We start from the raw sequence: 19,880 nt of genomic DNA on the forward strand, positions 1-19,880 counted from the left end.
GGAGGAAGATAGCAAGAATTTAAACTAATGAGGAGTCTGAAATACGGAGGGTACTGTCCCCAAAATGGAGAAAAATCCCTTTCTGATTCATTTAAATAGGATGACTAAACAATGTGCCAGTGGACACATTATTGAATGCTGGGGCACAAAGTAGTTTCGTGGTAAAAAAGGATTTTAGAAAAGTTTCGGTTTATTATGCATAGAGGCTAAAGAGTATTTGGGTTTTAAGGAATGAAAGATTTTCTCACCCAGGGCAAACAGTGTCAATGTAAATGCGCAATAGAGAAATGAAAATCAGAAGGTAGTTTTCTTTGTTGTGAAAAATATTAAGGCACCTTTAATTTTGGGAAATGATTTTTTAAAACTAATGGGGATAAAAATTATGTTTCAAGAACTAAATAATTTATTTGCAGAATTAATTAATTTTTAAGGAATAAGTAAGCGCACCTGTTTATGGTTTCACTGTGCCAGTTGAGCATACCTCGTATATTGGTCACTATTAATTAACTATTCGTTATCATCCACTAAATTTATTTTAGTCAATACCCCTAATGCTTCTGGTCTTGTATAAGCGTCTAGTTATTCCATCGAAAAGAGGGGATTTTTTCCTACAGTGAAGCTTATTTAAAATTTTTTCAAAATTAGCAGAGTTATTTGAAATTACTGTCTTTCTGTTTTGTACAGATCCACAGTATTTGTTAATACCGAAGTTTCTTGCAAATTAAGTTTCCGTAATGATGAGTCATTATTTGAAAAATTGTTCACTAACCTTCTAAGCGGCAAGGCTGTATATATACGGCTCAGAATATTTTTTGTGATATCTGTACGAGCGTATATATACGTGTATATTAAAATATATCAAAGAAATTAAGGCAATACATCAAAAGTACACTAATCCAAACTCCTCGTGATTACTAAAGCTTATAGGACCACCTCGACAGATTCATTGCAGGTGCTCGCTGGGTTACCACCATTAGATCTTGTCGTGGAGAGAGAGGCTGGATAAGCACGGATCCTACGCATAAAGGAAGATTTTATCTTGTGGGGTCAGCCCCAGATCTAGGGGGGGGGCAAGCCGGGGTCTGTGCCCAAGCGTGACTCTGGATCGTATTTGGAATGTTGTCAAATTTTGATACAACATTTATTAAGGTTAAGATTAAAAGGTCCATTAAAAGAGAAAATGGAAACTTTTTGTTGAAACTAGGAAGTAAAGATGAAGTAGTTAGGCTTGAAAGTGCTATTGAACAAAAAGAAAAATTGAGGAAGTATATTAAACCAAGGAGGCGTAGATTTATAAAAGTGACAATTTTTGTTAAAAATTTGTCTTCGAAATGACAGATTCTTGTCTTCAACATGGAACAGGGGCCTTGGTATCGAGAAATATTCTAAGAGTCAACAGGGCTCTGTAAGAAACTTAAAGTCGATATGATGAGGCTTGGTGAGAGAATTAGTGTTGTAAGTGACAGTGAACAATTGATTGGTGTAGTAAACAATTTTGGAATGTTGCTTCAGGCAAGAATAGATTGCGATCTGCTGTGTAATCTCATGGACGCCCGAATTGAAAAAGTTTAAAAGACGAATCCGTTGATATAGGAGAAGCTCACAGGTGATTGGATTAGATGATAATACTAGAATTTTACGTAAGCTAGAATATAAAAGAGAATTTACTATTTATAAACGTTTGATTCGGAAGACCAAGAGAATATATAAAGAGACTTATTTTTTAAGAAGCGTTGCTTATTACGATGGTTTTCATAAGACAGCATTTGGAAAGCGAAATTTACAGCTGTAGGTGAAAAGACCTGATGGTATGGGTGATGAATAAGATATTAATACTGTACATGTTAAAGAGTTGTTTGATTTGCGTGAACCAGAATATATATATATATATATATCTTCTGGTTCATCCAAATCAAACAATTTTGTTAATATATATATATATATATATATATATATATATTTTAACAAACATGTATATCCGTAAAAAGCAAATTTAAAGTTAAAATAATTTAAAAAATGTGCAAACATATAAAAGATTTAATTTTCGGACTAATCTACAATATCATTTAAATTCAGATAGCATAAGTAGATTAAGTGCAAAACCAAACTATGAAAATAAATTCACCAATTTAGCAAATTAAAATTAATCTAAATTTTTTTTTTAAATGCATAAGTGAATGACTGTTGAGCAGGCAAGAGACAGACTTATCAAGGGAAAGTTGCCTCCAAACCTAACTCTACAATCACTCAATTCGTGTTTCGTCATTCATGCAGGCAAGGGTAAAAGTCAAAACCAAAAGTAAATACACAGTGAAGAATGTCCAAAAAGAAATACCAATAAAGTGGTACCTTGAGAAATTAGTAATTGAAGGTCTAAAAGGAAAATACCAATAATGAAGTATTTTGAGAATCAAGCAATGTAATATCTAGTATTAAATTAAATTAAAAAAAATTGTTAAATTAAATTTTTCAGAAAAATTAATTTAGAAACCAATGCATTTTAGAAACCCTTGTCTACAGAAACCTCCCCGACACGAATATGCATATCAATCAAAAAGAAACTAAAAAGGAACTAGACATAATTTATATAAACCAATAAGAAACTAAAAAGAACTAATTCATAATTTATAAAAAACAAATACTTAAAAATATAATTTCATATCTAGAAAATACTTAAAAAATATTTAAAAGCAAGTAAATAGTAAGTTTTAATTCTAACTTACCTACCATATAGCGTTGGGGTGCGTAAAAGTATTTCCTAAGTGATGTAAGTGTGTTCTGCAAATTATATAGATGGCGCTTATGTAAGTAAAGTTGAGTGCCAAGCTGCTATCTTTGTTTTATTAAAAATTTTGTAAACTTTAATATTAAAATATTTAAATAATATAAATCTAGAAAAAATCAAAGAATATCCTAAAAGTTTGTAATTCAAGTTTTAATTTTAACTGACCAATTATTTATGGTAGAGAGTGTAATAGCTGAGCCAATCAAGAGATGTAAGTTTGATGAAGTTAACAGTATTATACTGGGTTTGAGGAATATCGCTGCTGCAGGTCCGGATCGCATACATTCTGTTTTGATTAAAAGATTATTCTTCTACTACCCAGATTTTTTTGTTTGCCTATCTAAAGTTTACTCTTTTTCGTTAGAAAATTATCGAATTATTTTAATCCCTAAGCCTAAATGGAAGGCAAAGACTCATTACTCTTTTGACTATTTTGGGTAAGGTGCTAAACCAATTGGTAACTAACAGAATTTTACATTTTATGGCTAATAAATGTCCACTTAGTGAGTTTAAATATGGATTTACCTTTAGAAGAGGTACGGAGGATGCACTTTATCGGGTTTTTGGATATGCCAGACGTTTTAGAGGTGAGCGCAAGGAGGTTCCTTGAGTGAGCAACACGCAGCTTTGATTTCTCTAGACATTTCGGCTGCATTTCACTCTGTTGATTGGTCTTCCTTGTTGCATGGTTTAATTGATTTAAAAATACCTAGAAATTTGTTTCATCTATTGAAAAATTATTTTAGTAATAGAAAAATTGTTTTTAATTGCTTTAAGGATAAGAGTAAAGATTTAGTAATGAATATTTATAAGGGATGCCCTCAGGGCTCTGCAGTGCTTCCCTGCTCTGGAACATTATTGTGGATAACTTGCTGAAGCAGAAGTTTTCTCAAAATGTGGAATTAATTGCATATGCTGATGATATTATGATTCTTATGAAACACGATTCCCTTGAAAAAAAAATGGAAATATTATTTGATGAAACTGCTCTAATACTGAGTGATTGGCCAAACAAAGAAAAATTACAATTTAATATTGAAAAAACATGTGTATTGTTTTTTCTCAGAGGAGGTAAAAAGACTAGACCACCAAATTTGAAATATCAAGGCAAAAGAACACAATTTGTAGATAATTATGAAATATTTAGACGTTATGATTGATAACAAATTAAACTTTATAGAACATTTTAAGTTGATACAAAGACGATCTGATCTGATTTTACTAAACTTATATAGAAATTTTTGATATAGAAGAATTTTTCAGCTGAGATTTTAGCCTTGAAATCCTCCATTCTGAGAAAGATTTACTTAAATGTTGTGCTCCCAATCATCATGTATGGAACTGGAGCCTGCGGATCCAATGCAGGGGAACTGGTTAGATTACGGATGAAGTTAGACAGTATTCAGAGAGCTTGGGATTTCCCTTTAACCCGATGTTTTAGAACGGTGCCTACATAGGCCGTCTTTGTGTTGGCTGGGCTGTGCCCTCTCTCAATTTTATAAGAATTTTATTATGAGAAAATTTTATTTAGAACTGGACGAATGGAATTGAAAATGTATGAAGATTATTTGGTTACAAAGAAAGTCTGAAAATTTTTTAATATTCACTTAATACATCCTTCCAATAGATTGGTTTTGTTTTCGATAAATGTAATCCAACTGCTGATATATTTGATATTTATACAGACGGTTCTGTGGTCGGGGTGAGCGTAGTAGTTGCCTTTGTTGTTTATTACTATTATTACTGGAATTGAGGTGGATTGTAGAATGTTTAAGTTGAATACATATATATATATATAATTCAGTTTTCCAAGCAGAAAGTGAAGAGTTCAAACAAGCCTTATTGTGGATTAAAAATACCTTGTTTATACTAGAGTCTGTAAATATTTACACTGCCTGCCTGTCACTTTCCCGCTCAGAAAATTTCAATCCATTATTTGTCGAAATTAAGAGTCATTTAGAAACTTTGAGTTCACATTTAACTACATTGTGTTAAAGCCCATATAGGCTTTATTGGTAATAAGAGCGCCAACAGCCTGACCAGGCAAGCGGTCTCAAATGTCAATGCGATGGATATTGAAGTAACAGATTCGAAGAAAATTCCTATTCGAAAAATGCAAGTTTTACGTTAACAAATGGAAAATACAGTGTTTCTCTTCACCTAAAAACAAAGGATTTATGGAACTAATTAAAATCACGAATAAGATGAAATGTATGAACAATATTTACGTTAATCAGGTTTTTAACTGGACATGGTAGGTTTCGTTCTATTTCAACCGATTTAATCTGCAGGAAATAAATTATGCAATAATTGTCAGGTTGATGGTGATGCTAGGCATTTTGTGGTTAATTGTAGTTTAACAGCCCCTATTAGACAGATTTTTAACATTACTGATTTTAATGTAAGTACCATTAATTTGAAAGTTTTTAAATCATATACCATTGCTCTAATGAAGTTTAATAACGAAAATAGACGCTTGTAGGAATCTTCTCTTAAAACTGAATTCTGTGCTTATACCCTTGTTTGTGGAAATACGGAGCTCCTTCTTTTGAGCTATGGGGACACTCGTGTGCAGGTGGGCTGATGGAAGCCTCCAATTCTTACAACATTAATAGCTTTAAAGCCAGGTTTAAAATTTCTTTTAAGAATATTTATAATTAATTACTCGGAAACCTTTTAATGGAAAAAACAGTTAAAAGTAAAGTACACCTGAATATGACTCTATGGATCAGATAGAAAACAATAGAGGGACTCCAGGCGTCACTGGCAAGGTCAAATGATCCTGTCCCTCTGCCAACCCAACATGTAATTTTATTACAAAGGTACCTCGTAAACGCCTTGATCTTCGGTCCCTGTAAGCGCGAGTTAGAATCCCGTGAATTAGCTGGCTGCATGGGTGTTTCCGTCGTTTCGCTCATGCGTAACTTGTATATAAACCAATTACTCTTAGAAAGTCCTCAACGAAGACATCGCTTTCTTACTGTAAAATGTATTTTACATTTTATCTCAAACCCTACCTATTTCCATGTTTATTTAAAAAATTAAAATTTGTTAGAGAAGCTTAAAGGAAGATGGGTGAGGGCGGCAGTTTTAAGTTTTTGCCCCGCCTAGGAAAAATGCTAAATCAGGCGCTGTGTGGGGTACCCATTACCGCGCTCGTGATTACGAGGATTATTTCCCTCGTTCTCTGGGACATCCGGCGGACATAAATTATGATGACAAAGTCACCATAGAGCCCTTAATTCCGGCTAGGCACGAAATTTGTCTTTATACGGATGGTTCCAAAACGGAGCTTGGCACAGGTAGCGGCTTCTGCGTCATGCGAGGCAATACTATCTGCTACACTTGGTCACAGAGGCTGTCAGATTACAATAGTGTATTTCAGGCGGAACTTGTAGCAATTAAGGCAGCATTAGATTATATTAAGCAAAATCTAACAGGACCAGTCAGAATACTGAGTGATTCAGCTTCGAGCCTACTGGCCATCAAAGAACTCAACAGCAAAGCGGATTCTGTCCACATTATCAGAGATGCTCTACTTCAGATTCCCGAGTCCCAACGACCGTACTTGAGCTGGGTTCCTGCGCATGTAGGCATTGCTGGAAATGAAGAGGCCGATAGGCTTGCTAAGCTAGCAGCTAACGACTTGAATATGCCTGTAACACCCCTAAAAGCACCAGTTTCCTATTTAAAAAAGATTACCGAATTCAAAATGTTAGAAATTTGGCAACAGAGACAGAACAACTCCACCACAGGCCGCAGAACCTTTCGTTTCTTCCCCAAAGTTGGTCTGAATCTGGTCACTAGTAGTGCTCATCTTACCCATTTCTTTACCAGACACGGACCATTTCCAAGCTATTTACGGCGCATCAGATTAGCTACTTCAGACAGTTGTAGATGTGGAACACTAGGTGATCCGGATCACTTTGCTTTCGAATGCTCTCTCACGATACCATTTCATTTAAAAAAACCCTCTGAAGTACACTGGTTCGGGTGGTCAGACACCCTCAAGAGAAGTAAGCTCGCATTTAATCAGATTCATCAAGTAATGGACATTTGTGCTCGTGAATTCTGTTGAACAGAAGCGGTGTCAACAGCAGCTACAGGCAATTCGATACCAACAACTATAGAAGATCAGTAGCTTTCATAATTCTTACCTTACAAATTTGGTATATTACTACATACGATAATATTCAACTACTGAAATTAGAACAATTTCAGAGACTAATGGCATGCCATTGTACCTATGTTACGTATATGCATGACAGCCATGTTTAGTGCAGTACATGAATAACTTTGCTGGAACATGTTACCTCCTAGATGCAGATTACCACAATCAATGTCTGTCTATTTGTACTTCAGTGTCGCTTCTATTCATTATTAATCTTTAAATTTTATTGTGTTTACTTAATTTTTGTATTGTATTATGTGTATTTCAATTTGCATATTGTCTTAGTGTATTGACCTGTTAGGTAGTAAGTGCGTTGTGTTATGTTTTCAAATTAAGTTTGCGGTATAATAGTAAATACATATATAGAGCTCTTGGCTAGTACCATGAAATATTGTGTGCAAATGTTTTGTAACAGTTTCTAGCATTGTGCAAAATGCAACAGTTTCTAACAAATATTCGTGGCCTCAGAACCAACTTTCTGATAAGCACATTGTATATTGATTGTTATTTTGTAGTATTCGCCATTTTATTTTAGTGTATGTACAGTATTCCATTAAGTATCTTGTATAATTTTTTTTTTTTTTTTCTATAAATGTGGAGTGTAATAGTTTAGAGTCGTATAACGATAAGTAAGTGTGATGTATAATAGTAGTAATGAATCAGACTTTCTTGGTTGTAGAACTTTGTAAATATGTATTGAAATGTTTTGCTGGATTTAATGTTTTGAAATGACTCGTATTCTAAATCTGCTACAATATATTATATTCCTAATTTCACTGTGACTGTTTCCAAAGGTTATTGTCTAGTGTTCTTTTGATTAGTTTTAGCGTTACAGTACAGCATCATGTAGAGAATTGTCTACTTTTCTGATACGAGCAGTGTATATGTTGTGTTTTATTTGTAGTATCAGCTTTACTATGTCAATGTGTACTTGTCTGATACGAGCAGTGTATATGTTGTGTTTTATTTGTAGTATCAGTTTTACTATGTTAGTGTGTTGTTCAGTATTATAGTAATATATTGCATAATATGTTTTTTTCATTAGTAATGTGTGGAATCATAGCAAGTGTATAATAGTAAGTCAGTGTGATGTATAACTGCAGGCTTGAAATTCCATTGTTAGTCTTAAATTTTACTGTTTTTGTTTTACCTTTACCAGTTTTGTATCAATGCAGCTTTGTACTTCTAAGTATTTTTTTTTTTTTTTTAATCTATGCTATCAGGAATGTCATATGTATTCAAGGTCCTTTGTATTCCCTATCTAGATGTGACTCTGTAATCTTTTTTTTTTTTTTTTTTTTTTTTTTTTTTTAAATTTAGACTTAATAAATGTCTGCTGGGCAGACATCATACTGCAAGGGCTTGTTCCCGGTCAGTAGTCCTCCTTAGCAGTGTAAAAGTAAAAAAAAGTACACTAATCCAGGTGTGAAATACCAGCAGAGTTTTTATATTAAAATTTAAAAAAATAATATGTTCTCATAATATTTTTGGGAAATGTGTGCTTTTTTAGCGAAAACTCTGGCTGCTCAGAGGGTTAATCTACTCCTAAAATGCCACACAAGTAAAATTTTTATTTTTAAGTAATTCTATTAGTTTCAAACTATGATTCTTATTCTATTATGAAATGTGGTTTATTATGCATACGATTTACACTGATCTACAAAAGCAATTATAAATTATTCCGTAGAAATGATTCAAGTCATATAATTTGTCAATTTTAATAATATTGCATAACAAGTCCCTAAATATATATGCATTTATCTCATGCAATGGAAATTGTACAATATTTTTAGTTCACTTCCTGTGTCCAATTTAGCAGATAAAAAAGCTTTACATAAAGTATATACTAAAAATCTAAAAAGCAAATGTAATAAAAATTTATTAACATTAACTTATAGCATTATTATAAAAGTACTAATGAAACAAATATATAACGATTCTATGACAGTAGATAAAACAGAATTTTACTACTTTCCGAAGAGCAAACATTGCTGTGAAATCTTGCATAAGAGATGTAAAATAAAAATTAACACAAGTTTTCTGGAAAGTAGTTTTAGCATTTTCGTATAAGAAAATCTGATGTGTACACCACATGACTTCTTTGTATGTAATATTAAATTATACGCATTTTTCCCCTGCATTTCATTAAAACTTATTTCCACAAACTTCATTACAGATATATTTCTCATTCAATTAATTCAATTCTCACTTCATGACAAGGCAAAAATACATAAAACCTCAAAATATTTTTATTAAAAATTTAAAAATATTAAACATAAATAAAGTTAAAACAATTTAAAGAGGAACTTTTGTAATTCAAATTAGAATTTCAACGCAAAAACAAGCAATTCGGCCAGCAGGCAAGAAGGCAGATTTTTCGGTGCTTTATGCACCAAAAAGTAAACCTTCATTTTCAACTGAAAGTTTACTTTTGATCTCACTTGCCAAAAAGACACTGAGGCTTTGAAACTGAATTTGTTGTGGACACTGAGTCAATATATGGGATAATTTAATACCTTAAATGTTAATTCCAGAATGGATTAAGCATGACTTAATTCGCAATAATAAAAGAAGACGTTAACTTTGGTGTTGTAGCTTAGTTTCTCTAGATTGGCAACAAGTCCACTACACTGCTAAGTTTCATATGTACACAAATATGGTTGCTATGGTAAACACAAATTAGGCTCACTCGCACTTAAACAAAAAGAAGATTAAATTGTTGATAATTTTACAGTTATAACATGTAGGTTAAGCATAAAAACCTTAATCGGAAGTAAGAACTACATAATTCAATCATTTTTAAACCAAAAATGTGCAATTTACCAACATATAAGAATAATAATAATAAAAAATAATAATAACTCACTGAGCAGAGTAACAGAGTGGGTATATGTACAGTATATAAAAAATAAATATATATATATATATATATTTATATACTTTCGGTGCGATTGATTGTAACCAAAAAGGTAGGTGCACAATTACATATTATAGCAGCCCTATATAAAAACTTTCAACGCTCTAAGGCTACTCGTTTTTGAGTTATGCGAGATATATACATACGTATGTATCTTATACAGATGCCACAGAAAAAAAAACTCTTCTAAATCCATTTTAAATGACTTAATAATAATTCATTTGGGGAAAGAAAGTTCTTTATTCTATCCTTATGTACACAAGCAAAAACATAGCTCAATTGCATTCGATAGCGGTCAAAATGGATATTTTTGTTAAAATATACTACTCAGAATTTTTCACGATTACAATACTTTACTTCATAGAAGGAAGTAAAAATTAGTGTTCCAAAAATAATGTTTACAGTTCTAATTTCACTTCAGAATCTAGAACCTCTGATGATAGTGTGTCGTGAAAGTCGGCTGGGATTAATGTCGTGCAGGCACGCCAAACGCGCAGGACGCATAGGGTTCTTGACTCATTTCTCTGCAGTCCTTGGTTAACCCACAGAAAAATAACAAAAAGACAATGTATTATGTATTAATAAAAATTGGCATTTCATTTCATACTGAGGCATCTACGGTATAACTCACAAGCAAGAACTCAGTGAAGTGAATATCCCCGAAGTTTACAAATGTCTGCCTGCGTGGTTCCCAGAAAGCTGCAAATTTCAATCTACGTGATTCTCATTTTCAGTTATACATTTGAGTGTGAGCAACCTTTCTCACTTAAAAAAAAGAAACAAATCTCCACGTTAACAGATGTTCTTCTGACTTCTGAAAATGCAACATGCCTTCAGACATCTTAAAGCTAGTTGCATGGGAAAAGATTCCAGGTGCCAGGCAAGAAACAATAGGCCTCTATCTAATACCAGAATTTCCATATATTAGTTCCATCTTTAAAAAACTGCAGTATTGTGTGCAAATTTATGCATTTACTCACTTTTTTAAATCCCGGATGGAAGGGGCTGTTCTAAGCGCCTTGGCCAATTTTTATAAAAGTATTTCTTTATATAGTTACCCAAAGTTTGCTATGACAACAGATCGCCCTGGCATAAAAAACACAAAGATGAGCAGCACCCTTATAAAAACCAGTCTATGTCACAAAGAAAGAAACCATTGTCAAGCTATTCGGATGCCCATGTGAAGGTCTTTATCTTTGTGAACAGTCTTCAGTTTGCGTAAGACATTTTATGAAATCATTCACAACATGAAAATTCCTAGTTTTTATGGAATGGCATAAAGCAGTGATTCCAGAGCTTTGAGGTTGGCAGAGCTCTTTTATATCTTATAAATTAATGTGTTTAACCATTGATGATTTAGAAGTTCTAACACCTGGGCAATTAATTCGATTCCTGAGCCAGGTATCATGGAAGTTAACATTAACAGGTTAAAATTGTGGCAACAGATCACAAGATTAGTTCAAATTATCTGGAAAAAATGGAACTCCAATCTAAATGGCAAAGTTCTAAAAAAAATATACAAGTTGGAGACATGGTCTTAATTAAAGATAATTTACCTTGTTGTAATTGGGCGGTTGGTTGTAGAATAGAAGTATTTTATGGTAAAGATGGAAAGGTTTGCATGTGCAATGTAAAAACTCAAACTGGAACTTTCAAACGACCAATTACCAAATTATGTGTCTTACCAATACAAAAATGAGTATTGTCTTTATCGTTATTGTGTAGTATTGAATGTGCTTCACATAAAATGTCATTATGTAACTGAAATGTTATATTGCATTGTTTTGAGTTACATGCTGATGTATATGGTAAATGTCTAATTATAATAATGATTTCATGTAATATTACTTATTCAAAATTGTTTATAATACTTGTTTAAATTTCTTTATACTATATCTTAATTACAATAGTTGAATGCTACATATTGCAAAGTGGGGCAGCATGTTCGCACCTGCGCACCTGTAATGTAATCCGCGCATGCGCATCTGTAATGTTTTGATCAGACGAGTTTGAGAATTTCCATTGACGGTATGCAAGGGCTGGTCACAGCTATGAGTTAATAATGAGTGCTTGTAATTTAATTATGAGAATTAATAAAGCCAGAACCAGCAAATTTATTATAGTGTGTGTTATTTGGGATGAGACCCAAACAATTAACAGTACAGAAAAATTATTAAATATATATATAACTTATAATATATAAGATAAAAAATGTGAAAGCAAACTTCTAAATTTTTTTATTTTCTATTTCATTTGGGAACTTCATCTATCTCCCCTAAAAATAGCGCTTCAGTCTAAACTGCGTCATTCAAATTAATCATACGATCTTACGTAACCCTTAATGCAGATGCCTCTTGACCAATCACCAAATTGCAAAACAAATCTTTTCTCTTCGTGTGCTTCCATCTTCCATAACTATGCACTTCAGCTTTTGCTCTCTACTGCACTAAGATACAGGCTTGCTTTCTATTTCAACAATATCAAAAATGTAAATCTTCTGTAGAAAGAGAATCTCCAACTGGAGTGCCAAGTGATTGTGGCCACAAATAATCAATTGCAAATAAAAATAGAATTAAATCTGCCTCAACTGCCAAGTTCTTTAGCTATTACCAAGTTAACATTATTAGCACACTGCGCAATCAAAATTCTTCTCCAATCTGGATCTAAGCATGCATCGACACTGCTCCGGTTTTTCCTTGTGCTTTTAATATTACATTATATATATATACACACACACACACACACACACACAAAAAAAAAAAAAAAAAAAAAAAAAAAAATCTACACAATTATTGAAAATAAACAGCAATGAAACTAAAAAGCGAATGAAAAAAAATTCGCGCACCTGTAAGTAAAAATGACTCGAGCTACAGATAAAATTTCTGCAACCTTCTCGCAAAAAATTCAAGAGGCTCACATTAGGGATTTCACATCACAAACCATACCTTCCCTGCAATACTCCTTAGTTTGAGCTCATTCCTCCCAAAACAATGAAAATCACAGAAACAACAGATAAATAGCACAAGATCGGTTTTTTTTTTTTTTTTTTTTTTTTAATATAGAACAAATAATTTAGAGTAGAGCCTGCAAAATTAAACAGAAATTCTTTTTTTTAAGCAAATTTTTTCATATCCCCCCCAAAAAAAAACAGAGAAAATTACTTGAAAATAAGTGGATTCTAGATGAAATTCTGGTCTTCTTGTGTGGTGCTACCATCTACACTGGTGTGCAAAAATTAAGGACGAGACGGTTTTTTCAATATAACTTTGTACAAGAGCTTTCCAAATGAACACATTTAATACCATAAGATCCCCAATACGTAAGGAAATGAGTAATGTAAGCAACACTTACTAAAAGAGAAATCAGAGGGATAAAAAGAAGCTTGATTGAAAAAGTAGCATGGAGCGCAATGCGACTGAAGGCCGAAACATCCCTGTGATGGGTGTCCAGCAAGAAACATCCGGTCTTTAATAGGGGATATGATCTCCCCTGACTGGCTACGCAGGTTTCACAGCGTCTGCCCATGCTGAGAATGAGGGTGTCAATGAGTTGTTGAGGCATTGCTGCCCATTCGTCTTGCAGCACCAATCGAAGCTCCGGAATCGTTACTGGTGGTAAGGTACGAGCTGCCAAGCGTCTGCCTAGAAAATCCCATATATGCTCGATGGGATTGAGATCCGGAGATCGTGCCGGCCAATCCATACGTTCAATATCCTCACTTTCTAAGAGCTGCTCGGCAGCTACTGTGCGATGACAAGGTGCATTGTCGTCCATGAAAAGGAACTGTGGACCCATAGCGCCTCTAAAAAGACGCACATATGGAAGAAGAATCTCGTTACAATAACGGGTCCCGTTGACTGAACCTGCGTCCAAGATGTGAAGATCTGTACGACTACCAAGCATGATGCCTCCCCAAACGAGAACACCGCCACCTCCATACCTGTCTCTTTCAATGATGTTCGAGGGATGATTGCGGCTTCCCCGCTCTCTCTAGATGAGTATGCGATGAGAATCGCTACTCAGACTGAATCTGCTCTCATCTGTAAAGAGTACTCGTCCCCATTCATTGTCTCTCCAATTCCGGTGTTCCAGACACCACAGAGAACGCTTTCTCCGATGGGCAGGCGTTAGAGGTACACACCGTACAGGGCGTTGTGCAAACAGACCACCAACATGCAGTCTTATGGCCACGGTAAAACGCGATATCGGTCGTCCAGTCGCCTGTCTAGCGATTTCTCCCACTGTCTGCCGCCTGTTTCTTCTGGCCTGTAAGGCAATATACTGGTCATCTGCGGGTGTGGTTCCTCGTGGACGACTCTGCAGCAACACTTGTCACACTGCGGCCTTCCTCCAACTTCCCGATGAGTCGACCTTGGGTAAAAGCATCCAGATGTCGTCTAACAGATTGATTATTCGCCATTTCTTGCTGAGGCAGCAACTCGGTGTGATTTTAACTGCTATACGGCGTGCAATCTCTTTGCCAGAAATACTGATCTTACACCGACAACATGCTTTATACTACTCAGACACTTACCCATTACGTCTACCTGCATATCTGCACATGTGCTACCGTACATCACCTTACTTAATCTCCTGATTGGTCTTTCTGTTCGCTCTGCCTCTTCGTTCAGCTGATATGCTAATTTTTCGACTTCGTCCTTAATTTTTGCACACCAGTGTAGTATTTAAAATGGAAAGTTCAAGGTATATAATAAAGGTATTTTTACCCATTTATAATTAAATTTAATGGTTTCAGAAGTGAATCAAGTTGGGTATTCCATACAGTGGAACATTGAGTAACAAAGGGCTAAGTGATGGGATCAAGAGTGTTCCCTTACTACCAAAGCACTCAAGAGGATTTTCAGCTCCCCATGTATTGTGTCTGTGCCTCCATGCTGCACAGACACAATACATTTACAAATATTCACACCTTCTGCAAGGAAACCAGGCTCATCATTACAGCAATCAGCATCACTAATCACTATACCATCTGAGAAATTGATTTATACATACTTCTTTTCCATTATAATGGCATTTATAACGAGCAATTCAATATCACATGATGCACATGATGCATGATTGTCAACACGAAACATTTACAGATGAGGCAAGAGTTCATTTGAAGATTTAGTAAGATAGAACATCACCAGGAAGGTCCAAATAGGTTACACAAAAAAGAATTCTGTCATTACTTTTACATACAAATCATATTATTATCTCAATGGCATGCATATTATTTTGCATACAATAAAAATTCACTGACAAATTTAGTGGATGGACTCCATTTTTTTTTCTTTGATAATGAAAACTTGTTAACAATGTAACACTTTTCTGTAGGAAAACAGAAATGTTTTTAATTCAGCTGGAAATCATACAAGTTAAATCTGAAAGAAAAACAAAATTTTAATATTAATGTCTATTTAAGAAATACAAAACACTTATTTCAAAAGCAATTATGCAAGACCTTTAAGACTAGTATAATCATATTCACCAAAAATAGTACTTGTACACAAAGCATTTGCATATAATGTAACTACTGTAAACATACTGCAAAATATAAGCATTAGGTTACAGCCACATCATTAGATTTCACTGCATTTAAAGCAGTTTTCCTAGGATTTTTTCATAAATGAGAAATGAATGAGATTCTAAGTTGAATTTTTCTTAATATCTAACATACTTATTTTTCATTAATATTTAACTTATCCAAGTCTACTCTATAAAAGTTGGGTTTACAATGCCTGGTTTTATGACTTATATTGGCTAACTAAAAGAAATTCTTGGACAAGTATTACTTTTGAGGTGAAAAGAAAGCTTTTGTACATTAAAAAAATAATTAATAAATAAATAAAACGTGTACACAAGAATACTTACTGTAAGTAATTAATTATATTTTAAAACATTTTTTTTTATGTTACATATACAATGATTAGCATACTGAAGCTAATCATAGCATACTGAAGATGTTTTACATGTGCCATGTTGGCCACACAAAACATATCTAGGCCGTAAATGAGTACAGTCTATATCTTTTCTATGGACAGAAGTCAACTACTATTAACCTAGTGCTTTAGGCTTTAGGATACCAGGCCTAAAGCACTTCCTAAAGTATACTAATTTTGGTAAAAATGGGAATATGTAAACATGATCCTTAACATTTTCCTCCATAAGAAATCATATAGTGTTATAGCAAAACACTTATGATGGCATTTGTTAGCAATTTCCACAGTCTACCGTCAGATGGTGTCCTGATATTAAAAGATATTCAAAGCATTTGTTGTAATAAAAATGAGAGATAAAGAATGTAACCATGGCAACAGACGATATTAATTACTCATGCAACTTTTTTTTTAAATATTAGTAGAATAAAGTATTTTGATGATGATGTGAATTTCTGTCCTGATAAATAACGTAAAAACAAAACGATACACATAGTGTATATAAATGTAAGAGAGAAAGCCTGATGCCAACAATTTCAGAAGCAGGATTGTCAATGTCAATCTATTGTGATTGAACGCTATTGAAGGTTTAATGCAAAAACGAAAAAGGTTTTGTTTTTAACTTTTCTAAAGTTATTAAGCGTATCAATGTAACCATTAAACGTATGCATGAAAGCTTTTAAACATATCTTCGAAAGCTACTAAATGTATCAATAATAAGTATTAAACAATTAAAACGTATATAGAAAGGTAGCTTACAGATGTCTTTTCTTGGCAAGGGATGCAAAAGTGATCTAACTGAACTTGCGATGGAAATTGGGGAAATGGTTCCCCAAGAAGCCATTGTGATTACGATTAAGAACATCATCACTAATAGTAAAAATTATGACAAACTATTTGTAAAACAAGTCTTTGAAAGGATTATCAAGGAAAGACTTAAGAAAGATGAAGATGAAAAACAAGCACAATTAGAAATTCAAGAACAAGAAAAACAAAGAGTGTTAGAAATTGAAGAATGAGATAAACGAAGACTATTAGAGCTTCAAGAACTCGAAAAACGAATTCAGTTAGAAGCTGAAGAACGGGAAAATCAAAGACTATTAGAGTTTCAAGAACACGAAAAACGAATTCAGTTAAAAGCTGAAGATCGGGAAAAACAAAGGAATATTGAATTACAAAAACTAAAACTTTTACATGAATATAAATTAATGTCTGAAACGTCAACAAAAAGTGATGAAACCACACGAGAAAACAAAAAAATTTATCAATTTGAAAAGTCTTATGCAAAAATTCGATTCAAAGGATGGAGACATATCTTCATTCCTACTGATATTTAAACATCAAGAAAATGGGTGGGGTTAAATGAAGAAGATTATGTTTTTCATTTATTAGGGCTTTTACCTCTAGAGATCCACAACTGATCACCAGAGAATCTGCAGAACAAGCTAATGAGTAAATATTGTTAAGAATCTATTATTAAAACATTTTAAGTGAAGTCCAAAAGAATTTTGCCATAAATTTGTTAATCATATTAGGGATTCAAAAAACACATGGACAGATTTCGTTTTCGAAATTCGTAACTATTTTAACGAATGGTTAGCAGGATTAAAAATAAATGATTTCAATTCTTTAAAAGAATTAATTATAACAGATCAATTGAAAAGACGGGTTCCAGATTCTATGAGGGAACATTTTATTGATTCATCGTCTAAATATGTAAACGCAAATGAACCAGCTGGAAAATTAGACAACTATGAAAACGTTCGATCAGGACTAAAAATAAACAATGAAAGTAAAAGCAGTTCTAAGTTATGGCCCTGGGATCATTCTAAAACACACCGAGAGTAGTGAATGTTAGTAATAGATTCCAAAACAGAGACATGGTGAGAAACTATAAATATTGCGGAAAAGATTGTTCGCCTACACATAAATACGAGGGCCATCCAGGAAGTAGATTACGTTTCCGTCTGTGTCCGCTAGGGGTGGGGCTAGCGCGGTCATCTTGGGGTCAGAGCGTTGCGCAGCTCAGTCTGCATCTAGCCGTGCTAGTGAGAGGTTCGTGCTGTGCTCCGTTCAGATACTGTGACAGTTTGAAATGTCTGCGTTAATTGAAAATCCCGCGAGCTGCGAGGTGCGTTCAGTAATAAGGTTTCTGACTGCAAAAAACTGTAAACCGATAGAAATCTATCGGCAGCTTCGTGAAGTGTATGGGGACAACATTATCACTGAAGGTGGAGTGCGTCAGTGGGTCATAAGATTTCAAAATGGCCGAACCAATGTTCACGACGAAGATCGAAGTGGGAGACCCAGCATAGTGACCGCCGAACTTCTCGAAAAAGTCGATGCTAAAGTCCGTGAAAATCGAAATTTCAGAATAACGGAACTTTCCTTGAGTTTTCCACAAATTTCGCGAAGTTTGTTGCACGAAATCATCAGCGAAAAGCTTGGTTACCACAAGTTTTGTGCAAGATGGATTCCAAAAATCTGAAGGCGCAGGCGGCCGAATTTTTCGACGAAGGAATTTCCAAGCTCGTACATCGCTACGATAAATGCCTTAATTTGTATGGTGACTATGTAGAAAAGTAGTATTTGAGTGTGGCTTTCATCTGTATATAATAAAATTTGTTTCCTATACTTTGTTTATTTTTTTATTCCAAAACGTAATCTACTTTCTGGATAGCCCTCGTATAATGAAAAACAAAAACTATTTAATTCTTCTAATCGCAATGCTCAGGGTGATCCTAAATGTTTTTCATGTAATCTCTTTGGTCATATTTTAAAAGATTGTCCCTATCCCTGCAAAATTTGTGGATTAAAAGACCATTCAAGAAAATATTGCCCTAAGAATAAAAAAAGAAGCTACATTAAACGTGCACGGTCTTGATGACTCCGTATCAGCTTATATGTACTTGAGGAATGCTTTAATTAACAATTCTCATACTGCATCTTCAATGATTGACACTTGAGCGTCGTCATGTCTCATTAAAGAATCGGCTGCAAAAGGCTTGGGAATAAACATTTCATCTTGAAGAAAGGAACTCTTTGGTTTCGGAAATCAAAACTGTCCTATAGAAAAGTGTTGGTGGCGGCATTTGTGGATTTAAAAATTGACGACGTATTTTTAAATCCACAAATGGCAAAAGATATTTCAGTATTAACTGTGCCAGTTTCGGCTCAGCTAGTGGACTTATTCGTTGGACGAACGTTCTTAGATTTGCCACATATTGCATTCGCTAAAGTCAGTGATGCCTTGCATATCGGATATGCAAAAGATTATCTATTTACTAGGTTGGATTACACTGAAGAAAATTTGTGTGTTAAATTACAAGCGGATGAAACAAAGAAAATAATAAATAACAGTGCAAATTTTATTAAGTTAAAAACTGAAAAACAAGTATTCTATCCTGCGACAAACTATGAAGTTGATTACGCTAACCAAAATTATGTTCGAAGCAAATGTAACAAAAACAAAGATTTACACCTCTGCAATGGTGATAAGACATACAATTGGAATGTGAAATATGATGATCATTTTCATGTTAGAAGCAAAGCTGATTGTTCAAAACCCTTGTATAAAAAAATACCAACTATAAAGCAAAAGCGATTTTCAAACCAAAATGACCAAGTTGAAAGTGATGCGTCTTATATTCCTGAGAGAAATTTTGTAACAAGGAGAGGCTACCATTTATATGGGATGCACAAAAATTATTCAGATATGAAAGAAGAACACGAAAAAAGGTCTTCGGATAAAGCAGGTTTAAACTCTATGGATGGAAGAAAATTACCAGAAAGGAAATCTGAGGAATTTGCAAGTGAAAGAATTAGGCAGCCAGAAGAATTTGTGTATTCAGCCCAAATGATGAGTGAAGATAAGTCCCTGTAAATGCCATCTTATTCGGAAACCAAGCACCAAGAAATAGAATATCAAATGCCAAGGAGAAGTCAAATTACTCAAGCTGAGAGTAAAGAAAGAGTACTTAAAATTTTTACCTCATTAATGCTGAAAGAAGTAAAAGAGTGGATGGCAAATAATATGAAGAAGTACTACTATAGGAAGGGGGGGAAGAA

At 33.9% G+C, this 19,880-nt stretch overlaps 1 protein-coding gene across 2 annotated transcripts in view; it reads right to left on the minus strand.

The window, feature by feature from the left end:
* Nucleotides 1-8,817: 8,817 nt before the first annotated feature.
* Nucleotides 8,818-19,880, minus strand: part of LOC118179332 (uncharacterized) — a 45,845-nt gene continuing 34,782 nt past the window's right edge. For both annotated transcript variants that reach the window (XM_085820043.1, XM_085820044.1), the window contains exon 5: nt 8,818-15,257. In XM_085820043.1, coding sequence (XP_085676169.1) covers nt 15,232-15,257 — 26 coding nt within the window. In that variant the 3' untranslated portion in view covers nt 8,818-15,231. The remainder of the gene's footprint in view (nt 15,258-19,880) is intronic.

Source organism: Stegodyphus dumicola, chromosome 7 (genome assembly GCF_044657685.1).
Source record: "Stegodyphus dumicola isolate Sdum_Otavi_A_Nest chromosome 7, ASM4465768v1".
NCBI lineage: Eukaryota > Metazoa > Arthropoda > Arachnida > Araneae > Eresidae > Stegodyphus > Stegodyphus dumicola.